Genomic DNA, 23586 nt, shown 5'->3' with positions numbered 1-23586 from the left:
TGATGCATTTTCTGAGTCATTAAACCAGATTTCTCCATTTTTGAGTTTTCTTGGAAAAAAGTTTTCTGTATTTTGGTAGCAGAGTGAGGCTCTTGGCCAGAATTCTTTCTATCAATTCTTTAATGTTAACTGCTAAATTAAATTATTTAAAGTGGGTTTTTCCTGTATTATAAAATAGACTCATTGGTGGCTCAGAACCAAATCCTGTGGACATGTAAGATGTGCGTGCTTCCCCAGTGGTTGTAACCTGAGGACTTTATTTAAACTGTCCTTTGAATCTACAGTAATTTGGTGTCAGGGAGGAATAGGATCTTTATCAACAAAGGGCTGCCAGAACCCCAACTGCTTCTTGAGTAGCTATAATAGATGAATAATGTTACAACCAACCGTGCATTTCAGTTTTTGCTCAAAAGGCTTTTCACTAATGCTGGTGGTATTCCATATCCATGTGTTCATCTTGGAGCCCAGCAGTTTCCATCTGACTTTCATTACTTTTTCTTGAGAGGATCAGTTTTACAACTGGAATCAGAAAAGCAGTCAAAGTAATTGCAAGTGGCAATCAGTGAAATACAGTAATCTTAGCTTGGGAACATATGTTCCATTATAAAGAAAATATTCTTTTTTTTTTTTTTTTTTTAAATAAATCCAAGACTAATATTTTCCCAAAGTAAGGAGTGACCATGTACAGGTTCTATTGCTACCTCCCTGTAAAGTGTTTGTTCCCTTTCAGGGATAGGCAACTCATTACCTCTGGAGGAAATCCATCCCCTTTCTGATTCCGACTTTTATTCTACTGGAGATGAAATTCATCTCTCTGTAGTTGCATCCTTCAGAACTGAAAGACTTGGGTCTCAACACAGTAAACCTCAACCTCTCTTCAGACACTTATGGGCAGCTCTTATCTCCAACTCCTCTCTTTTTGCCAGGTTATAATATATATTCCTTTCTCATAAGGAATAGCTTTGATTTCCTGAATCATTCCAGCCACTCTTCTTGAAAGAAACTCAAACTTCCCTATACCCCTTTTAAAGCTGTTGTGCTGAAGGAAAATTAGACTTTTAATCAGAATATCTGTATTACATTACAGCTGTGCTACTTATTAAATGTTGGAACGGAGGCACATAATTTGCTCTTTTTTGTCACTAGGGATAGCAAAGGTGAATAAAAGAGATGTGGTCTAGAGGCACATAAAACAAGCAATAAGCAAGTTAACAAACAACTAAATATGTAATTTCAATGTGTAATAAGTCATATAAAGAGCTGCCAAGAGGGTTCTTAGGTCCCAGGGTATCAAGGGCAGGCCTTCTGAGATGGAGGCTGAGTGTTTTCCGATGGGAACGAGGCAAAGAATGTTGTAGTATGTGCGATGGTACTAAGCTGGCAATGTTTTCTAACAAAGCCAGCATCTAGAAGCAGGCCAGCGTCTGGAGTTAGAAAGCGAGGAGGTGAGTGGGACAAGATGAGTCTGGAGAAGTACAGAGTTTTGTAGCCATTGTTGAGAGTTTGGACTTTATTTAAAGTATAAGGGGAAGTCATTGCTGGCTTTGAAGAAGAGACATTACAGCATCTGAAATATATTTTTTAAGATTGCTCGCATACTAGATAGAGAACAGACTGCAAAGGACAAAGCAGAAGCGGGACAACCAATTAGGAGGCAGTTGTCATAATCCAAGGAGAGTTTCATGTGATACAACAACCTGTTGAGGTTTAAACGAGAAGCAGTACCCTACAGAGGTTAAGACACAGATGTAGCAGACTGCCTGCCTATAATTAAACCAGACTCCACCAACGTCAGCAAGCTCTGTGCACCTCGGTTTCCACCTCTGTGAAAGGAAGATCATGAAAGAACTTCACAGAGTTGTTGTGAGGATTAAAAGAGTTTATATATGAGTTCCCTCTTAGCTAAATCTGGAAAGAATTTTTCACTGTTAATGACATGTTCCACCCTATATTGCATTTTCAGGCTCAGGCATTATTTTAGTTGGTTTTTGTCTGGGAACGAAGAAGAGAATGAGTGAGGAAAGTGACCAGTTAATTGTTTATCCTCCTTTGCAAGCTATATTTTTCTGATGCAATGGAGAAAACAGACAGCGTGTGAGAGAAAAGGCATTCTATGGACAATTGCTTGTGTTTTTCTTTCTTTGGAGTCCACCTTGTCGCATTATAAATACAAACATTGCATTACTCTAACGTAATGGTCTCAATAAGACCTATTTTTAATCTTGTGTAAAACCCAAACTTTAATATAGTGTGACTCCTCTTAATATAACATTGTCATTAGGGCATGTCCCAGGCTGTTTCCTCTTGTGATATGTTCACCTCATTGACTAACACTCCTTGTTTTACAGGAATCCCAGGAAGTGACTATGTGAATGCTAACTACATAGATGGCTATAGGAAACAAAATGCCTATATTGCAACACAGGGATCTCTCCCCGAAACATTTGGGGACTTTTGGAGAATGATATGGGAACAACGGAGTGCCACAGTTGTTATGATGACAAAACTAGAAGAACGATCCAGGGTAAGGATGAATATCTACCTTCTCCCTTTTAAAATCTGCCCTCAGATAGTTCCTGCAATGCATATTTCATTCTGGTCAGAATCTAACCTGTCTTTAAGCTTTGACTTTGTAATAGACACTAATTGTGAATGAGCATCAACAGCTTAGATTAAACCATTCTTTAACATTCTTTTGAACCTTTCAAAAAGGAAATTCTCTCATGTTACGATGTGTGTGATCGCTAAAAGAAAAAAATAGCACTCAAAGAAGTAGACAACTTGGTTAGAAAAAATAAATATATTAACTTGGACATCTTTGTAAACTCCACATTGAACAAGAACACACAGACTTTGGGGGAGAATCCCACCATATGTACTTCCCAATATTTTCAACTTTTTCTTTCTCATAATCTGCAGTGTAAAATCTAAAATTCTGTGAAAGAGGCTCTTTTTAAAGATTATTCAAATTAGCATAAATTAAGTCAGGGCAGCCAAAAATATGATGTTGGTTAATACACTGCTGAGAAAACACATAAATGTGTAGAGGGCATTTTGTTAGTTTAGCCTTCTCCACAATGAATAGATTTTAATAATGGAGTCATTGCTTAGTAAGGTCCAAGAAAGGAGTTTTATTCATCATATGGGTCCAATATAATGGAGCACGGCACATTAGTTAAATGCTCTTGATTTGCAAAACTAGAACATAATGGGTAAGCAGGATGCCATATTCCCAAGTGAATATGCCAAGTGAATATCGTAGCCATCTGATGAAAATCAATCTGTAACCTTGAGAATTTAAGGAACAAGTAAGTCTCTCACAAGTCATTGAAGACAGCACATACTCTCACTGTATGGGGCCTTCGGGGCAGAGTTTGAAACCACCGGTAGAGGGCTCATTCACTGGGATCACAGTACTATCAAAAAGGATATTTAGAAGGAAGCCAAAAGCCCAGCTCCCCATTTGTTGTGTGACAGTTGAGATGTTTTTAATGTTCTCCTAAGCTCAATACATGGCAGTTTCTCTTAGCCCCAGTATGTATATAAGAGAGGAGTTGTAAGCTGCTCAGGAGATTCATAAGGGAAAAGCTCAGATTTAGGAAAATATAAAAAGTCCCAGCTGTTACCTTAAAGCTGGGAAATCAATAGATATAGCACACAACTTGTTTAGCAAACCTAAAAAGCAATCAGGTCTTTTCAAAATGTGAATTCTACAGAAATATTGAAATATTGTCTGAAAAGAATTTAGATAAAAACTTTGATGGCTGCGAAGACGTCTCTGTGTTATACTTTACATGCAAATGCTATTCAAAATGGATGTAAATAAATCCATTATTGACTTGTACTCAGGGTAACCCCTATCTAGCAAGCCCTTGCTTTAAAAACAATCCCCCACCCAAATAATTATTGGATATAATCGTTAATCATTCTAACAATGCCTAACATGTATTGGATACATTGATATTTTACAACAACCCATGAGATAAACACTTCTGTGATTTCCACTTTATATATGAGTAAGGCCAGGACATTCCAGAAGGTCACCTAAGCTCATTCAGTTACCAAGGTCAGAGTGAGGAATTGAAGACAGTCTGTCTCCACAACATCTGTGCTTACCCACCAGGCCGTACTGTCTGTTAACACTTCTGTGAAGCGGAGACAGCTGAACTGTTTATATTACAGCACGCATGTAAATCCAAGCTACTCGGACTGTTCCGCCTGGAGATAACCGGCTGGTAACAAGCAGTCATTTGCAAAAGCTGTTTTCAGTAAAACACACATTTTTATCTTGACACTGCAGGCCTTCATTAAGCCATGCACAGAAACTTGTTTTGAAATAACCAAATGGAATTCTGCCCCTTTTCTCCCTAATTGCTTCTAATAATAAAATTAGTTCTAACTGGCCCCACTGCCAGTGCAACATCTGATGGTAATGAGCAATTCTTGGCAGAAGGCATTGTGACTTAAATACCTACAGTTTATCTTTATGTTGCAGGCTACCTTTTTTTCCCCACCTCAGACAGAGAAACTTATTTGGAAGTTACTAAATGAGCCTCTGTTTGCTCTCTTCATTAATTACTCTTTGCTCTTGCAAGTTAGCTTTCTCCTTTGTTAAATGACCTGAGGAGGCCAAGTAAAGTGCTGTCTTGTGATTTTTATTCTGCGGTGGTTCAGCCTATACCCAAACTTATGATGACCTGCATAAGCCAATATTTAGAAATCTCAACCATCATCAACCCAATCATACAAATGAACCCTGACCCCCACGGCCCCAAAAGCCCTTTGTTCTCCAGTCTAGAACACTTGAGAATAAGGGACCAAATGCCCTAGAGAGAGCTAACAAAGCCCTGGTCCTCCAAATGATCTCACCCCCTCTTCATCTTCCTGCCTCACACACACCCTCCACCCCACCTTCCCCCGTCCACTTGTTCTTTTTTCCCCCCAAGTCCCAGGGAGGAAGCGGAAGGCATTCCTGGATTCTCAAAACAAGAACATAGGTTAAATTTTGCTATAAAAACAGTGTTATAAATAGCGGTTAGTTGTTGCTGAAATATACAGCTCCATATTGGGGAACTTTGTGAGTTATGTGGGCTGACCTGGGGACTCAATGAATTCTCAATTCCCAGCAGCCAAATTCAAAGTAGGCATATGAACTAGTCTGGCTTTACTTAGAAACTGCCTGTAGTCCCTCTTAGAAAGAGAGGAGGTCCACGTAGTTTAAACAAATCACCTCTCCAAGGGCTGAAGCTTGAAATTTCATTATTTTGATGAAGGCTCAGGTTCCTGAAATAATATTCATCCCCTTGGCTTGTTGAAAAAAAGAGGGGTGTGTGTGTGTGTGTGTGTGCGCGCGCACACGTAAACACTTCTGTGTATTACAAGTAGGCGGGAATACCTGTTAACTGGAGTGGAAAAGAGAAAGGAAAAGGAAAGGGAAGAGAAGATAGCATGATATGACACAGAACTCCCTGGGGACGCCACCACTAGAGGAAGCTACCTGACATAGTTCCAGGTAGGGGTGCCTTGCAGTCAAATGTCTGTGTTTAGATCCCGACTTTAGTGCATACTAGCTATGAGATATTGAGCAAGCTGCGGGACCCCTCAAAGTCTCCTTTCTCCTTTTTGGATTACATGAAAGGGTTATTGTGGGTATTGCCTGAGACAAGGAATGTGACAGGGTGGGTCAGTGAGTCTACACTATTATTTTTTGGTTGAGATAGAGAAGTTGGAGGCGTTACCATTATAACTTTAGTCTCCCCTAAAGCTGGCTTCCAAATAATTCAATTTTTGTTCCCAAATGAAATGAGTTTGTTTCTCTGTGGTTGACAATGAATCCTAACCAAACTCAGAGTCACTGCACGTGGCGAAATGTGCCCGCTGTTCCCAGGATGGCACAACCATGCATCCTAGTCAAGAGGAGAGTGTAGCTCAGAACATGGGGTCCTTTTGCACTTGCCTTTGACAGAATCTCCAGAATGGAGACCCTGACACAGGGAACGTGTTAATTGGTCTGCAAAAAGACCACAATAGAACATTCTGGCTGCTACTTTCACATATCTTGAAGCAATACAGTATGAAAATAGTGAGTAATGTCAACACGAGTTACATGTAGTAATAATTATCACTAAATATAATGTATTCTTGATACCACATTTCCTTCTGGTTCGGTTTTTCATTCTCCTTCCTCATTCTTTTTTTATTTGGTGATGCTAGGGAACTCTCCCTTTAAAACCTACCTCCTGTGTTTTCCACCCTCTACTGTACCAAGGCTCACTCTCACCATCTCTCTGTGGTTGATACAGCAGCAGGGCTTGTAACCTTTGCTGAGTTAGAATAGTTCACTCAAGCAAAAGGATACTGGGTTCATTAGCATGTGTTAGACATCTCACTGGTCTTTTGTTAGAGAATTGACCATCTTTAGCGTTTGGAGGGCTAAAGAAGCCCTTTACAAGTGTGAGGTATGGCTTAGGGCTTAAGGTGGCCATTTGAAAACTTAAGTTCTTTGATTTTTCAAATGCCATCACTCTCCCTCAAATGTGGCCTTGCAGGAATCCCAAACTTAAATCAGGAGACTATTTCCATGGTTGTACGTTCACCACTTATCAACCCTGAAAAGAAAATGTGTAAGTTGAATATTTTCTTTGAGTTTCATTAGAATATATATATACATATATAAAGCTAAAAACTAGAGATTTTGAAGGTAAAGTTTGATTGCTGCCTGAAAATGCACAGATCAGTTTAAAGCCTTGTATACTGTGTGACGTGAGGTGCGGTTAGTGGGTTTTATTCCACAGTTTCCATCTTTTTTGCCAAATCCTCTCAAGTTCTGCAGAGTTCATTGATTCTGCAGCGAGTCATTCTTCTGCCCCAGAATGTGGTCTCTAATTGTTTCCATGTTTCATAACATGCCAATAAGCACATGAATTGGTTTGGGTGACCACATGGAGGGAAGAAAAAGTTTGGAAAAAATGAAGCACCGGTAGGAGAGCAAAATGTATACAGCTGGGATTTCCACTCCAAGGGTGTTATTTGTGGGCAACTGGGACACATGGTTGGCAAGCCTCACTTGAAGAATTGGAGTCTCTGAGGTAGGATGTGCCAAGGTGATTCCTGGCCCAGGAAGCTCTACTATTTAGTGGGTGATTGTTCACTTTTATTTTTTCCTTTATTTTTTCCTTTTTGCTGTTTCTCTTCAACTTTGTTTCCCATCTTGAGGTATACAAGACAGAGGGAACGTGTACACCTGTGGCTGACAAATTCTTGAGCAGCCTTGATTAGTGTCAGAAGGTGAAATGGCTTCACCGAGGTTAAGGGATATTTGGCTTCACTTGTCTTCCCAGCCTGCCTTCAGTCAGTTCCCACAGTTGACACTTATTGTTGCTTCATGTCTTGCAAGTTTTATAGTGGGAGTTGATTCACTTAAAGAGCGATTATCGTGGTGGTACTTAGTGCTATAAATGTCAAGGATGGGAGTGAAATTTTGACTCCCCAAAAATGGGACATGATTTGAACTGTCATCCAATGTGGACCACATTGATTAGTAGTAAAAGCATAGAATTAGAAGTGAAGAAGTCTATACTTGGTTTCCAAACTCTCTAAATCCCATTTTCTGTTCCCAAGAAGAGAACCAGACAACCCAGTTGATAGCATCCACTGCTAGAGTAGATCAAATGTTTTGTGCATCATGACTTACCTTAGGCCAGGAACAGGAAAATCCCTGCTCCAGTAAATATGGTTGTTTGTACTAATGAATGGAGGTTAGATGCTGTCAAGCCCAAAGGGACCAGACTGGCATTAACTACACTATGTTAATAGTTTAGGGAGTTAAACTTGATGCTTGGCCAGTGGAGCACTTCTGACCTAAAGATCACTCACTCTTCCTATGTCCTCTCCATTCCTCGAATGTCATAGTAAATTTACCCCAACAGAGAGTGACAGTGAGCTGGAGACATAGTCACACTTCCTTCTGTGGCTGAAGGCAATTCTGGGCAAAAAACAGCAAAAAAGGAGATTTTGATCAAATGTTTTCTTGTTTTTCTGTAAAACAAATCTTGAGATTCTTTTCAGATTATGAGGTCCTTTTGGGTTAAAAGTTGGCAGAATCCCACTGAAGATTATAAATGGCAGTGTTATTGTTTTCATTGCCGTTATCGGTTTTGGAAGGCCCAGCCTTGGCCAGTGGCAGACTAATTCTTGGTCCCTCTGGTTTGTCAGGGTTCGGTAAGTTTAATGGAGAGCAAATGCTTTCCAAATGCCAGGTCTGTGTCCTTTTCCAAATAGAAGTGGAAGTGCCAAAGGCCTTGAACGTTTAATTTCTCAAACTGCAGCCTAAAGCACTGCCTATCTAGGGCAACAGAAACTTCTCTTTCCTTAAGCAACTGTAGGGACGGCAGTGCAAACATTGCCTTTGAAGTCTGCCTGATGTATATGGGATTGTTTTTGAAAAGTGGTGGATACTTAATGTATATAGGACACTGGCAACGAAAAGAATGATACTCATGTTGGCAACCTAAAGGATGTTTGGGTCCTTATCTGGCAAGTTCCACACTTTTGGTTTTCTCTTGTCAACAGACACAGTGTCAGATAAAAGAGAAAGAATCCCACCAATTTCTTAACTGTTTGTTTGCTTCCTGGATTTTCTGCCTTCTTTGCCCATCCCCCCTCCTCTATTTAGAATGGCAGCCTACAGATTCTGGCTCAAAACATTCCTATTCAAGTGAATTAAGCAACACAGCCCAAGGAATGAGCTGGACTGGGTGGGGGAGATGCAGCTGTGCTCCCAGTGACGTTGTGCAAAGCCCCTCTTATTCTCCACATTCATGTTTACAGCACTCCCAGGCTGGACTAAGTCACTTCTAAGATTTTGAGAAGGGTGGATTAATTTCTATGCCCAGGCAAGGCAGATATTCAGCTCTTATGCACCAGTATAGTTCTACTGGGTGTTAAAATATTGAAATGTATCAATACTGGCTGGTATACAAACGTATTATCTTTTTACTGAAACTTTGTCACCTAATGATATTTCTCAGTGGCAGTGACACTGGAGCATTGCTGGACCACAGGCAGCCACTAGGCAGACAAAGACAGATGCAGAGGTGACAGTAAGGCTTTATGGAGCACCCAGCCACTGCCAGGAGTGATTGGGGCTGAGGGGCAAACTCCACAGACCCAAACCATGAGGCAAGGGTTGATAGCCAAGTGCTATCTGGACATGAAAGAGAGGCATTTCACACAGTTTTCCTCTGGCTACAACAAAGTGCTAGACACTGGAGATATAATGGGAGAAATCATTGGAAAAGTTCAGTGCCGCTCCCTTTGTTAACCCCTGGCAGACACGTTGTCTTATTCTGTTCGGGCTACAGTAAGAGAATGCTGTAGACTGGATGGGTTATAAACAACAGAAGCAAAAAAAAAAAAAAAAAAAAAAAAAACAGAAGCTTATTTCTTACAATTCTGGAGACTGGGAAGTTTAAGATCTAGGTGCCGCTTCCTAGTTCATAGAAAACTGTCTTGTTGTATCCTCATGTGATGGAGGGGTGACAGAGCTCTCTGGGTTTCTCTTATACAGCACTAATCCCATTCTATGAGGGCTCCACCCTCATGACCCATCACCTCGTAAAGGCCCCACCTCCTAATATCATCACATAGGGGATTAGATTTCAACACATGAATTTTGAGGGGACACAAATATTCAGTCCATAGCATACATCAAACAAAAGGGAATATCAGGTTTTTAAATTAATAAATGGTTTAGAAAGTGTTTGAACAGTTCAATGAACTGATAAGCAGTTTTATAATATAAAATTTGGTTTACTTAGAGAAAAATATTTTTCAACTTTATGGTTTTATTCATGAAAAGCTATTTCTATGCTGGTAGGCAAATGCTTTAATATCACTCTCATTTCAAGTATTCCATTGCCCTTGATTCTCTAAATATTGGTCTGCAAAGAGAAAATGAAAAGGGAAAATACACAAACTAGGTAGTTTTGCCGTTTGAAAATAGATATGGCTAAATATTGATATTAGTTCAGTGGAGAGAATGACACTATTACTGCAAGAGAAGAGAATCATTGAGATGATCTCTCCTTATTTTAGAAAAAACAGTTCAGCATATAATTCTGTGTCCACTAAAATATATCCTAATATTTATCTGAAACTTTCATTATATCGTCCCTTATTAAATGTGTGTTGATAGTTGTGTGTTAATGTTTCCTTTTTCCCAATAATAACCCTGATTTGCATTATCTAATGTTAACATACTGTCCACTCCTTATAGAAGAATCCTCTGCCCAAACTTACTAAATACTGATTTCCAGCCATTCTCAACAATAGTTATGGTTTTCCAGTTATCATTTATTGTCTATTTTCTAAATCCTTCTTTGGTTAAATAACCTGGCCCTAGGCAGTCTTTTCCAAATAACATGTGGCAAATGCATTTTGGTTCAGTGATGCTGGGACCCTTTGGAGGTACTGGTTTGTCGCATTTAGAATTCTGATGCTTCGCCATGCTGCCATGCGCAATAAGGCTTTGTTAAATTGAAATTAGGAGCTTTTGTTTTCATGAAGTTTTAGGCTATTTAAAAATAAGCCAACCTAGACCACAGTATAGTTGATTATAAAGTTGGCTTGCACGTGTTGAGTGCCCATGATGTGCCAGGCCATGTCCAAGATAAGCCATGTGGAAGTAAAAATGGAACTAGAAGGAGAGCATTTCCCCCCAAGCACAGTCAGCAGACCTGCTGGATCAAATCCTACAAGATATTTCCAATAATGAGTTTTCCTTTTGAATATATTTAAATATGTTCTATCATTCCATCAACTTGCTTTTAATAGTTTGCCATGAAAGGGAGAAAGTATTCCATAGCATACATGTAGCGATGGTCAACCTGGTCTTTCCACAATTGTAGAGAAATGAAAGCTTACCACACAAGGGGAATCCCTTTGTGATAATAAAAAGAAACATCTCCCCCAAATTCAGCCAGGAATCTGAACTGTCTCATTCAGTTTAGGCCTCAAGTAGAGTTACGGGGCAATGTTTCTAAACCAGAGCCTGTGTAGTGAGTTCTGCTCCACTCCTTTTCTACCTCAGAGTCTAGTACATTCTCTTCTCACAGCAGACTGGGGTCCAGGTGCACTAAGGGAGTTGTTTACAATCTCACAACTACCTACTTGAAAAAACAGGAAATGTAAACACACCTCCATATTTAGTCAATAAGGCTGATGGATTGGGGGCAGGACTGTGTTTTTCATTATGACCGTCCCCGTAGCCACTCACACCTTACCGTCCATCTAGAACATCCTAAATACATATCTGCTGGGATTAATAACATATTCATTTTTTCACATTCAGAATGTTTACAACAACCACCACAAAAAAATTGAGAACATAATCTACTTAATAGTTGATAACAACTATTCCCATTGGATACCTATTTGTGTTGGCCATTGGGTTCAGAGTTTCAGGTACAAGATTTTGGAGCCTTACAATAGCCCTGTCATGCTGGAGATAATCATTCCCATTTTATAGAAGAGGCTACAAGGCTTTGGTCCTGGAAATAGAGAAGCAGCTTACTAGCCAACCAGTGAGACTGCCTGACCTTCCATGAATCAGTCCTGAAGGCCACTTGTAGTCACTTCAGAATCACGTAAGAAAAGACAGAAATCAGTATTTTTACTCACTAGCTCTGGCCTTCTCGTTCTATATACCCAAAGGGGAGCCTCCTACACGTCTTGGTTCTCACACTCAGCTCTATGAATGAAGCCTAACAAGTAGGAACTCTCTAGAAATACCTTCTGAGATTTTTCTCCCAGGAAAAAAATGGTGGGGGAGGGGAGTGGTTATTGTCAAAAAAACATCTCAGGAGGGCTTCCCTGGTGGCGCGGTGGTTGAGAATTTGCCTGCTAATGCAGGGGACATGGGTTCGAGCCCTGGTCTGGGAGGATCCCACATGCCGCGTAGCAACTAGGCCCGTGAGCCACAACTACTGAGCCTGCGCGTCTGGAGCCTGTCCTCCACAACAAGAGAGGCCGCGATAGTGAGAGGCCCGCGCACCACGATGAAGAGTGGCCCCCGCTCGCCACAACTAGAGAAAGCCCTCACACAGAAACTAAGACCCAACACAGCAAAAATAAATAAATTAATAAACTCCTACCCCCAACATCTTCTTTAAAAAAAAAAAAAAAAATCTCAAGAGAGGAGAATGGAGCTAGTTCATTTGCATAACTGATTAGAAAGAAATAACTTCTATTATTTTTCCGCATCCTTTTTAATTTTTTCCTCACTAGACTTCTGACTCGCTCTCTAACATTAAAATCAGAAATTATTTGTTTAGTTTACGGCTAAAAATGAAAGGCTTAAAGGAGTTATTTGTCAGTAAGTCTAAGCCCTAAATTTAGCCCTCAGAACTTGGGTGAAACCTGTGCAGGCTACTCAGAGAATGAGGTGGAGTAAAGAAGTGCCGGGGTCCTCGCTACTGAAGGGAAGAATGTGTCGCTGTAGCTGTTCAGAGAGCTCAGGGAGCACTTCTAATCCCACTGCTGAGACTGTATGTGTGCATACATTAGAACGTTTATTTTTTCATAAACTCCCCTTGTGAAATATTTCCTGAGAGAAAAAGGCAATGTTTAAATATACTGGCTTCTTAAAAAATGGCTCCTAGTTTCTACAGTTGCACTTAAAACACTTTAGAGGATTTCTTTTAGTAAAGAGTAAGGTTAGAGTTCATTATTTAAAATGAGTACAAGAACTTTTGTATTATTCTTTTAGCTAAAAATGTTCACAATATTTACTCCTTATAGTAATGTTTTGTGGTAATTTTTTTTCCTAAAGACGTCAGAGTCTAAGCCAAAAATAGTTGCAGTTCTCAAACTTACTACTAGAAGTATGAGAATAATTAGTATAAATTTAAGTTTTCCTACATCTTAGGTGTGGAGTGGATTTGTAGATGGAAAGTCACTCAATAATGGAGTCATTTTTCCAGAGGTCACATAAAGGCTGGCTTATGGTTCTTCTTTTTCTTTGCCTTACCTCACCAAAAGGTCTGAGAATAACCAATTCCCAGCTTTGAAACATAATTACATTGAATTGGATTCCGTACATTGTACTGACCTTCTAGTTCATTTTGTTGCATTAACTTGCTGTTTTTGTGCCCACCATAGTGGTGTTTTTCCTCCTGGGATTTGACCTGTTGGTTTTGATTTGAAAGGGTTGATGTCCAGCTGAAACTGTTAAATAATGAGTTTGAGTTTCTCTCTTGATTCCTAAACTCAGTACATTGCTGGCATCCCTTCAATGCTGCAATAAGAGGCCTCCAAAGTTTCTTTTGTCTTTTGCAGCGAGACATCAACTTGACATCTATTCATGGTTTAAAACGGAGCCTTTGACTTAATTTATGTGATTTTTTTTTCCATCTGAATTATGGCTACTTAAGTAGTGTTGGCTCTATTAAGGTAGTAGCCTTTGCTAAGTTTGTCCAGATACGACTTGGGTTTTAATGGATGGGCAGAGAACATATAGAGGTACCCAACCCTGGTCTTGCTACATCAATATTCTCATTAAAGAACTGTCTTTCCCTTGTGTTATTTTTAACTTACAACATATGACAGAAATATAAAACAGAAGAATATTTTGTGCATCTAGAAAATGCAAGTCTTAAAAAAAAATCGTACTAAGACACAAAGTCTCCATTTTACTGTGAACCACTTTTGTTTGTTTTTCATAAAATAGATGTTTGTGTGGGTCTCACAGTTGAAATAAAGGCACAGAAGTCAAACCTTGAGAATGCAGTCTCTGCTTTACTGTGTAACTAACTGTACCTTCTCTTTAGCCTAGGAAATTGTGTAGAGGATTAACCCTCTCCCTTTTCAGAACATCCAGTATCTAGAAAGAGGCTGAGTCCTTTGAGCAGCAGATGCTTTAGGTGTGAAACAGAAAATTGCAATATTATTCACAGAATGCTAGTAATATTTATATTCAACATAAAAGCAAATAATTATCTAGTAATTATATTCACTGGGCCAAAAAATTCTAGTATCTATGCTAATAATGCCTTATTGCTTTTGTTTAAATCCAAAGATTGTAACTTTCACATATTTCTTTTTCAAGTAGAAGATGTACTTTCTAATATAAAATACTACTAGATTTCTTTACCTAGAGAAATGTATTTTAGTTGGCTTCAATTAAGAACTACTCCCATTTTTTTTCTTTTAATGTGATATAGAAAGGGTAAATATATTCTGATGTATGGTCTTACTAGAAAATATAGTGTAGCCTTTGCTATTTTTCATAACACTTTTTAATGCCCAAAGGACACATTCAGTAAATTTGAGGCTTACTGCAGACTTGGAATTATTCTTTGTTGCATGTTGAACTAATTGGGTTGAATACTTTTTATGGGCTTTTGTTGTTCAACTCCACATAATAATTGTAGATTATTCATCTGAAATGAATGGACTTTAAATTATTTAAACTTTGCCACTGCTAGCGTGTGACCCTCTGAGACTTTTTAAAGAACAGACAGCTCTTTTCCCCCTAGACTTTACAGATTTAATTTGCTTTTGATACACATACCATTTATCTCATATCAAAAAATTCTATGTTGTTTGTTATACTTTGATAGATTTACAAATTATTTCTACTTTTCTTTAAACAAGCATATTTGGAGATGGTGATAGCTCAAGATGAATTAGGTTGTGCCTTTTAAACCTTGATGGATGAACACTAACTATCTCACCATGTCATTTAAGTGCCTAAATGTAACCTTTCTGAAATGATTTTTAATGTCTATCTCAGAACAAATTTGTGTTTTCTTTAAAAGTACTCTGAAGTTTCAAATACCTCTCTCCTTATTTTACTCAGCGACAATCTGCAATTTATTTTTCTCCAGGAAAATTGAATCTGTTACTGCTTAGTATTCCTACCAGTTTGAAAAATGTGGTTTACATTGGCATCAGAGTAGCAATTTACATATATTGGGATAACAAGAATGCACGCCAGAAAAAGATCAACATAAAGTGAAATGCAGAAAAGCTGTTTTCCTTCAACAGCAACTCAAAGTAAAACTAATAGAGAAATTGATGAGGATCTGCCCTGAATGTGTCACTTGTTTCTTCTAGGTGAAGTGTGACCAGTATTGGCCCAGTAGAGGCACAGAAACCCATGGGCTTGTCCAAGTGACGCTGCTAGATACCGTGGAGCTGGCCACGTATTGTGTTCGAACGTTTGCACTTTACAAGGTTTGCTTTTTATTATTTTTCCTCCCTTTCCCCTTTCCATTATTTAAAGAAAGCTTCTTTTGAGAAATCGAATATCTCAAGGCTTTACTTCAATCTTGATTCTACTGGCAACAATGAAGAATGAAATAATTCTTCCATTATCGCTCAGCAATTTTTCTCCTTGTCTGGTGATTTGTCAGTAAATATGGAACTCTTGCTCTGAATTAAAGTCTCAGCAAATGGAGAATAGGTGAAGAAGAACTAGTTCTTTCTGTAAAATGTAACAGGAGCGCTCCTGATGGTTAAACCTGGAAAGGAAGGCTTCTCCCCTAGGCATTTTGTCTTCCTGAGCAAATATCTGTCATTTACAAATAGCTTGAGGTTTATAACTCCAAAGAGTGCGTCTTCCCAAAGGATATAGGGTGGGGGAAGGAATTAAGATAGCACATCTTTGGGGCTTCCCTGGTGGCGCAGTGGTTGGGAGTCCGCCTGCCGATGCAGGGGATGAGGGTTCGTGCGCCGGTCTGGGAGGATCCCACGTGCCGCGGAGCGGCTGGGCCCGTGAGCCATGGCCGCTGAGCCTGCGCGTCCGGAGCCTGTGCTCCGCAACGGGAGAGGCCACAACAGTGAGAGGCCCGCGTACCACAAAAAAAAAAAAAAAAGATAGCACATCTTTGTGTTACCTCTTGCATGTTATTATTCATCATTACAACCTGAGGCTAGGAACACAGAATTTCAGCCAGTGTTCCTACTTCACAGAATGGTTCGAGTGAGAAGAGAGAAGTAAGACAATTCCAGTTCACCGCCTGGCCTGATCACGGTGTTCCAGAACACCCAACACCTTTTCTAGCTTTCTTACGGAGAGTCAAAACCTGTAACCCTCCTGATGCAGGTCCGATGGTTGTGCACTGCAGGTAAGAACCTCTGAGAGCATTTTTCTCGCAGTCAGAAGGTTTGTGAGGAGACAGAAAACCGGACGATGCCTCGTTGGATATTCTGTTTCCAACCTCTTGATACTCTGGGATAGCAACTGCCTTCATAAAGAATACAGGTAGTCTTTTTTGGTCAAATGAGGCCTCTACTAACATTAATAGGAAGGATTTGATACAGTGTATACCCTCCCTGGGAGATAAAGGCAACTATGATCCATGGTATTTTCTCTTTAGAGCAAAAATAAATATATTCTTTCAAAAAATATATATGTATGAATTGTTTGACAGGCTCTTGTGGGCTGGGCTGATACAACCTTTTTACTATTTATGGGGAAAAAGTGCTGAACAAAATATTGATAATATTGTCAACATACAAGCTTAGAGAGAGAATTTGTTACTGCATATTAGTATTATCAAGTCACATATAGAAAATATACTATGTTGAGCTTTAAAATTTTATTTAATAAAATATATATGAAGATCTGTAGTTCGGAAGAATTTATTTTATGTACTTGGAGGTAATGAACCCATATTTCTCTTGAAATGTATAATTTATTATTTTGTACTTTTAATTCTAACATTCTCTATATCATCACTCAGATTCTGCTATATATAAATGTTCATACATTTTTAATACTAAACTGATTTCCTCTAGTTTCCTGGATTCCTCTCAAGTATCATTACTAACAGATTATTAAAGATATCTAGGCAGATTCTGTTTATTACTATATAAATTATAGTTCATGTAACTTCATAAGACTTTTTTATAACCTAAAGTAATTCAAATATGAGAGAACACGGCTTCTTGCACAGATAAGTAAATTTATAGTTTGGAAGTACATAAAGAAGGAAAGGAAGCATCTATCATAAACCACTTCTATCATTACTTAATAGTATAACTTTCATTCACATCCCATATTATACTATAGCATAATGTAGTAGATCTTAGAAATAGGGTCTATTTTTATAAAAAGTTGGGGACAATGGATGGATCAGAATAAAAGCAATAAAATTCACCTGACTAATCCATGCTAGAGGGGTAATTGTCAAACAATGGCCTGGCAAATTCCAAGCAAGATAATGTTTAATTTCTCTTTTCCAGCATTTTTCCCCAACAAAAACGAATAATAACATTACCTTATATTCATTGAGTATTTTACAAATTCCAAAGCACTCCCCCACGCTTTACTGTGTTTGACATTCTTAACAATATGTCAGGTAGAGAAGAGAACATAAGAGAGGCTACAGGGTTTGATTCAAGTAAGATAGCTAAGAAGTTGGAGGTATAATCAGCCTCACCTTATAATCAAGTTCTTGCTCCTCTTTAACCAGGACAGGGGCCTTTGAGGACCTGCCACTGTGTTGCAGTTTTCTGCATGATTCTGAAACAGTATAAATTATTGTTATTAACTTGAGCAAATTATTATTAACTGAACAAACACTTTTGCATCATGAAATCAGATTTCTGGTTGGTTTCAGCAGGCAGTCTGTGTACTCTGTTATACATCTTTGCAGACCTCAAAGAGCCACTGAACCTGGTTACCTTGTGCCCCTGCTCAGCACAAAATCAACTCGATTGTGAAGTTCACACATGAAATGGTTTCAGATGGAGTTTGGGCATAGGAGAGAAAACGGAGAGTTTGGCCTCACTCAAGAAATGTCGCCTTCATATGCCTACTGGCAAAAATGCAATTCACGCAGATGCATACACACAGAGGTATGTGTGTTTATGTACATACACACAAACACATATACATTATATATATATAAAATAATAGGAACAAAAATTAGGGAAACCTAACTTGGAACTTTTCATTGAAAAGAAGTGTTATGATATTTGCACTGTATGTTGAAATAGAGTACGTTCCCTCTTTGAAAATGTGCTTCCCACTTCTATAAATGAAAGTGGAGGCCCTGAAAAACTAAAATAAATAGAATGATAATTTTAAAAATTCAATTTACCCTCTGTTGATCATAAGCAAGGTATGAGGCTTTATGATACGTACTTGGAGGGCTCCAAAAAACTTTGCAAGCAAGTAGGAGAGATAAGATAGCTATAATGCCTTATTTTGAGAAAATACATACTCTCCCCCCGCAACACACACCCCGATGTTATGTTAAGCCACCTGGACTCACCTCTGAGAGATACAGACAACTCAGGAGAAATAAAGAAACAAAGATAATGGGCAGAGCTAATAGCTGCTGACATTTGGAAGTGCTATGCCTGAGGCTCCAGAGAAGCTGGTATTGAAACAAACAACAGAAGAGTTGGTATACTGGTGGAAGAAATTTGTTAGCCACTTTGAAACAGTGAAGGAGAGATGCAGCATAAGCTGAGCTCTGGGAAACGATCTGTGTTCACCCAAAGGTAACCTCACGTGTCTGATAAGAAATCTTGGTCTCTTTGAGAGAGGCCGCATCCACACTGCCAACTTCCAAAGCATCCCGAATCTTTGACTTGGTTACCAGTATGTTAAAACCCAAGAGCATAATTTTTCTGACAGAGTGGCAGTGGACAATCATTTGAGATAACAACTGCTCCTGTGGTATCCCAGAAATGCTGGTTTAAAAATCATCTCTAAGCAGGAAGGAAAGTATGCAGAAAGTGACACTAGCCATGTCACAAAGGGATCCTGATTAGTTACCATGATCATGTTGCAGATAATCACAGAAAATACTCTGGAGTTTAAACACTGCATTTCATGTTGTGATTTCTCTTATGATGGACTTGAATTTTTTTCTCTGTAATGAAGAAGTAGTGACAAAGTCAAAGTAAGTCTAAGCCTTCTGCCAAACAGATCCTGTGACAAAGGAAGAGTTTCTAAAAGAAGTCTGGTGGTAGACAAAAAAAGAGGATGGGACTGGAAAAAGAGAAAATTCATTTTCCTCCAATAGTTTTGTCTTAAGTAATAAACGTGACAGGACTAAAAAGCCATTATGAATAAAATTAATTCTAACAATCAATAATAAAAAAGAGTTATGAGAACAGACTAGTGCAACAAGCAGAGACAAGATCTTGGAAGGTCAAGGAGAAGGACAGAGTCTACCACATTCCTAAAAGAGGGAATGTCTTCAACAGACATAGGAGAAAAGCCCAACTCTAGCCATCAGTCACTTCATACAGAACATGTAATCTCAACTTTAAGAGTGCACACTCTGGAGTGATAGACTGCCTGGGTAAAACTCTGGTTTGTTCACTTATTGGCTGTGTGCCTCTGGGCAAGTTATTTCCTATCTGTTAGCCTCTGTTTCTTCACCTGTAAAATGGGGTAACACTACTCATAGCAATAAGAATTTGATGAAGATTAAATGAAATGATATACATAAAGCACTTAGGACAGGGCTTTTTATATAGAAGTATGCAAGAATGTTAAATTATTCGTATATTAATTATTGAGTGAGTTTTCAAAGATATATTTGTATTTCTAACTCTAGGGAGAAAAAGTCAACATGAACTTGGATATTATCTATATGACATGAGCCATCCATCCTATGAATAAATAGATGTTTATAAATATACAAATATTTAATTGAATAGATTTTTTAAATTTAGATATTTTGCATCATGGAAATGCCATCAGCAATTTTACAGAGACAGAGAACATTTTAAAGCTACGGGTTAGAATCTTTTATAATAATAAATCTGTTCTCAGAAAGACCTGAGAAACCATTGAACTCTTAAAATGATGCTGTTAAGGATACATAAAAATTAATGCTGTGGTTCTTAAGGCCTTCAAGATAAAGACTGAATCGAGCATTACATTTATGGCCATTTATCATCAAGGCTGATCTCGCCCTTCATGCCTCACTGTTCACTCTCTCAGCCACCTCCCACTAGGTATACATTCCAAGTACTTTCATCTCTGGCTCTCGGCAAATGATGTTTATCCACTCTAGAATTTCACCTATTTCCCTTTTCTACCTGATGATGTGCAACCCTGATTCATAATCTAACTTAAATAGTACTTCCTATGTGTATTGCAAAGGCTGCAGACTGGCCTCAGATGATTTTGTTAATATACATGGTAATTTTTTTTTTTAACTTTGAACTTGAATGCCTTTAAGCTGGCATGCACTATCCAGTTTTCCAAACCCTCCCCGCTCATTTTTTTTTTTTTTTTTTTTTTTACACACAACTCAGCTCATCTATTTATAGGAATTGCTTCATCTTGTAGACATTTGAGTCGAAACCCTGGAGAAAAGTTTTAAGCTCGTTCCCCATTCCTCTTCCCACAGGAAGAACTGAACCTTCTATCCTCTCAGCTCTCATAAAATAGTTTTACACTTAGCCTATTTGGCTGTCTGCGTGCAGATCACATATGCCTTGCAGTCGTAGAGGGCATGGGCTATAGATTACACACAATTGTATCTCAGCTCTTACATTGTAGTAGGTGCTCAATAGTTGCTTGCTGAAGTTAATCAAATTCTATACGGCGTTTCAGGAATTTTTTTTACAGAAACAGTATGATAATTTCAAGGCTGGACTGGTTTTGGTTTTTGATTTTTTAATAGGAGACTATATTTTTGTCTCAATGTTGGAGTAATTTTTTTTTTTTTTACAGCTTAATTATTTTAAATTGCCTTTATCTTTCTAATACCTGTTTCTGAATTCCTTTTTCTACTACTGTACATTTTATGTCCTTTCCCACATGCCCTTCATTCCATGATTAAATATAGACATAGCTCTGCTTTTGTGTCAAAATAATAGTTAAGGATATTGAACCCTGAATCGACATCAAGTAATCTTTCCTCTAACTGGAGAGGCCCTCCTCTAAGTGTTTTATGTGTGTTATTGCATTTTCCCCCAAGCATCTACAGAGGTAGGAACCTTCTTCTCCCATTGCACACATACAAAAAAACACAGGCCAGGAAAAGTCAACTTAATTGTCTGAACTCTTGCCATTAGCGGTGCCAAAGCAATTATGTGCCCCAGGCTGCCTGGCCGTATGGATCAAGTATATTCTCCAGTTTATACATCACTTGATGATCCTCAGCTTCTCCTCTGGCCAACCACGTGGAAGGCATTTCACTTTTAGACTTACCCTGATGACTTGGTCAGCAGAGCCACTCCTTCCGTTCTGACTCCACCTCACAGTGCATATTCTAGCCTTTATTTCACTCTTTCTATATCAAAGGTGATTGCCAGCAAGTGAGTCTCTTCTACCACTCAGTCATTTTAACATAATCACAACAGCTACCAATTACTGAGCCATTACTATTTTCCAAGCAACACTAAGCACTTAAATGTTCACTCATTTAATCCACAAAACAATATATTTTACTTGTAAAGCACATTTAAGCACAGGGAGCTCATAGGTGATTTGCTCAAGGTCAAACAGCTCATAAATTGAGGACTTATTTCAAAGTCCATGACCTGCTTACCCACCATTATATCCAGCTCAGACTCTTTGTTGCAGAAAGTACCTTTGTTCCTTACGCATAACGTCTTACAACATATTTGTTGACCACATGGTTGTCAGGGGGATATTTGCCATTATCTCTTTACAAATATCTACTCAGTGCTAGAGACATGCAATATTTTTTCTCCTTATTTATAAAATTTGGTTTTGAAAGAGACTAAGGGAGAGCAGTTTCAGGCTATTTATTTTCACAGATCTTCCTCTTAGAAAATAAAGACACTTTGTTTCTTTTTTTTTTTTTTCCTTTTTGAGCCCTATTCTTTGTGTGTGTGTGTGTTTTGGTTTTTCTTTTGGGTTTTCTTTAGAATTGGTGGTTTATATTCTACAAGTACCAAAGGGATACAACAATTTGCTAAGTAGTTTCTTCTTGTTAGGAGTGAATAAATTGGGATGAAGCTATAATTTCATTGAGTCAATTATAAAACCTTGACTCGTGATACTAACTGTGAGTCACATTAATCCGTTTTAGGACCAGGGGAATATACTTTCTTCATAGGAGAAATGTATTCATTTATGAATAAATGTGAAAGAAGGACAGATCAAGGCCCCCTACCCCTGCATCTGTCTTTTAAATGAAACAATCCCAAGGGGAGTAAAATAGATCTTCTGAGGGTAATTTAAATATTTTACATCATAGAATCAAACCAGTTTTCAAAACTGAAAGGAACAGGAACTGTGGGCCAGAAGTAGATAATGTCCTAGAAGCATCAATGGGCCACTATGGGTGACCCAGTAAAAATCAAATGACAATTTGGCGTTGGAAGGATTCCCAAGATCTAATCTTCATAATATTTTTTGACTTTATAGGTGAAAGAAGAACCAAGAAACTACTTAGATCATATTCATAGCATAGCCACTTACTCCTAATTCCAGCCCAATATGGACAAAATTAGCCTTTTCAAGGTCAAGGGATTTTGGAAAGCATTGCATATGAGAATAAAAATAAAAGACCTGTGATCCAAAGGATCTAAGAGTGCTGTGGAAAATTGTTTAATGCATTTTTAACCATTCATTCTAAATTCCATCCTTTATTCTTCCCAATGTTCCATTCAAATATCTCTTGAGATCAAAGACCATAAGTATTGCCAAAGCATGTGATAGTTTTGAGATGCTGACAAGTGTGAACCATAGACCCATATTTTCCTTAAACTTGGGATTTGTTTTCATGTCTAAGTTAAGTAATAAGAGAAGCTAGCCTTCCACAGATGAAAGACTGGATTGTTTAAAGTACCAACATCTCTGGATAAGAAAATGGATGGAATATACAAATTACGTCCTTATTTATGGAAATATTTTAAGGAGAGGAGAAATAATTATACCTTGTGGAAACTATTATGCCCGGTTCTGTTCTTATATATCAATAACTCTGCATAAAAAAAGCAAATTTTTAGTTTATGAAACAACATGGTGATACAAAACAGGAGGCCAGATCTTCAACATTCTGATGGCAGAATCCAATAAGAGAAAAATGCCTTACCTCCACTGAAATAGTTTAAAAGTAATTGACTCAAAAGAAAACATTAAAAGAAATTACACAGTGGCCCCCATAGATGTAAAATTGAAAACACGCACTGAAGGAGTTTGGGGTACTGGCTATCTGGTGAAATGCAAAATTTATTTGGAAAAAAGCATTATAAAGGCAGTAGAGGAGAGGTGAGACCAATATTATAAGAAACTAACTTCAAAGTCATATATTAGGTCTATAATATGAAAAATCCCTTCCAGGGCAACTGAGAAACTATCACCTTACCATTCTCATTCCATCCCCAAGAAAAGCAACCAAATCACTTTTGTGTAGGAATGTGACAATTTAAGAGCATCTTCCCACCATTTATTGGATTTAATCCTTATAAGGAGAATGGTAGGTTGCATTATTACCATCCTCACTATACAGATAAGGAAACTGAGCCTGAAAAGTCTCAATTTGCTATAGTGACTTGCTGTAGACCACATTTTTAGCTAGTTTTATGATTCAAGGGGTGAGAACCCATGTTTTGTGATTCAAGGTCTTCTCCTCTTAC

General features: G+C 38.3%; 1 protein-coding gene across 1 annotated transcript in view; it reads left to right on the top strand.

Annotated features, from left to right (window-relative positions):
* Positions 1–23586, top strand: part of PTPRD (protein tyrosine phosphatase receptor type D) — a 431923-nt gene that overhangs the window by 371488 nt on the left and 36849 nt on the right. Inside the window, exons 27-29 of the mRNA XM_024126828.3 lie at positions 2349–2524; positions 15115–15234; positions 15973–16127. Of these exons, the coding sequence (XP_023982596.1) occupies positions 2349–2524; positions 15115–15234; positions 15973–16127 (451 nt within the window). The remainder of the gene's footprint in view (positions 1–2348; positions 2525–15114; positions 15235–15972; positions 16128–23586) is intronic.

The sequence above is a fragment of the Physeter macrocephalus genome, chromosome 9 (assembly GCF_002837175.3).
Source record: "Physeter macrocephalus isolate SW-GA chromosome 9, ASM283717v5, whole genome shotgun sequence".
Lineage (NCBI taxonomy): Eukaryota > Metazoa > Chordata > Mammalia > Artiodactyla > Physeteridae > Physeter > Physeter macrocephalus.
This window is presented reverse-complemented; position numbering and strand designations above follow the sequence as displayed.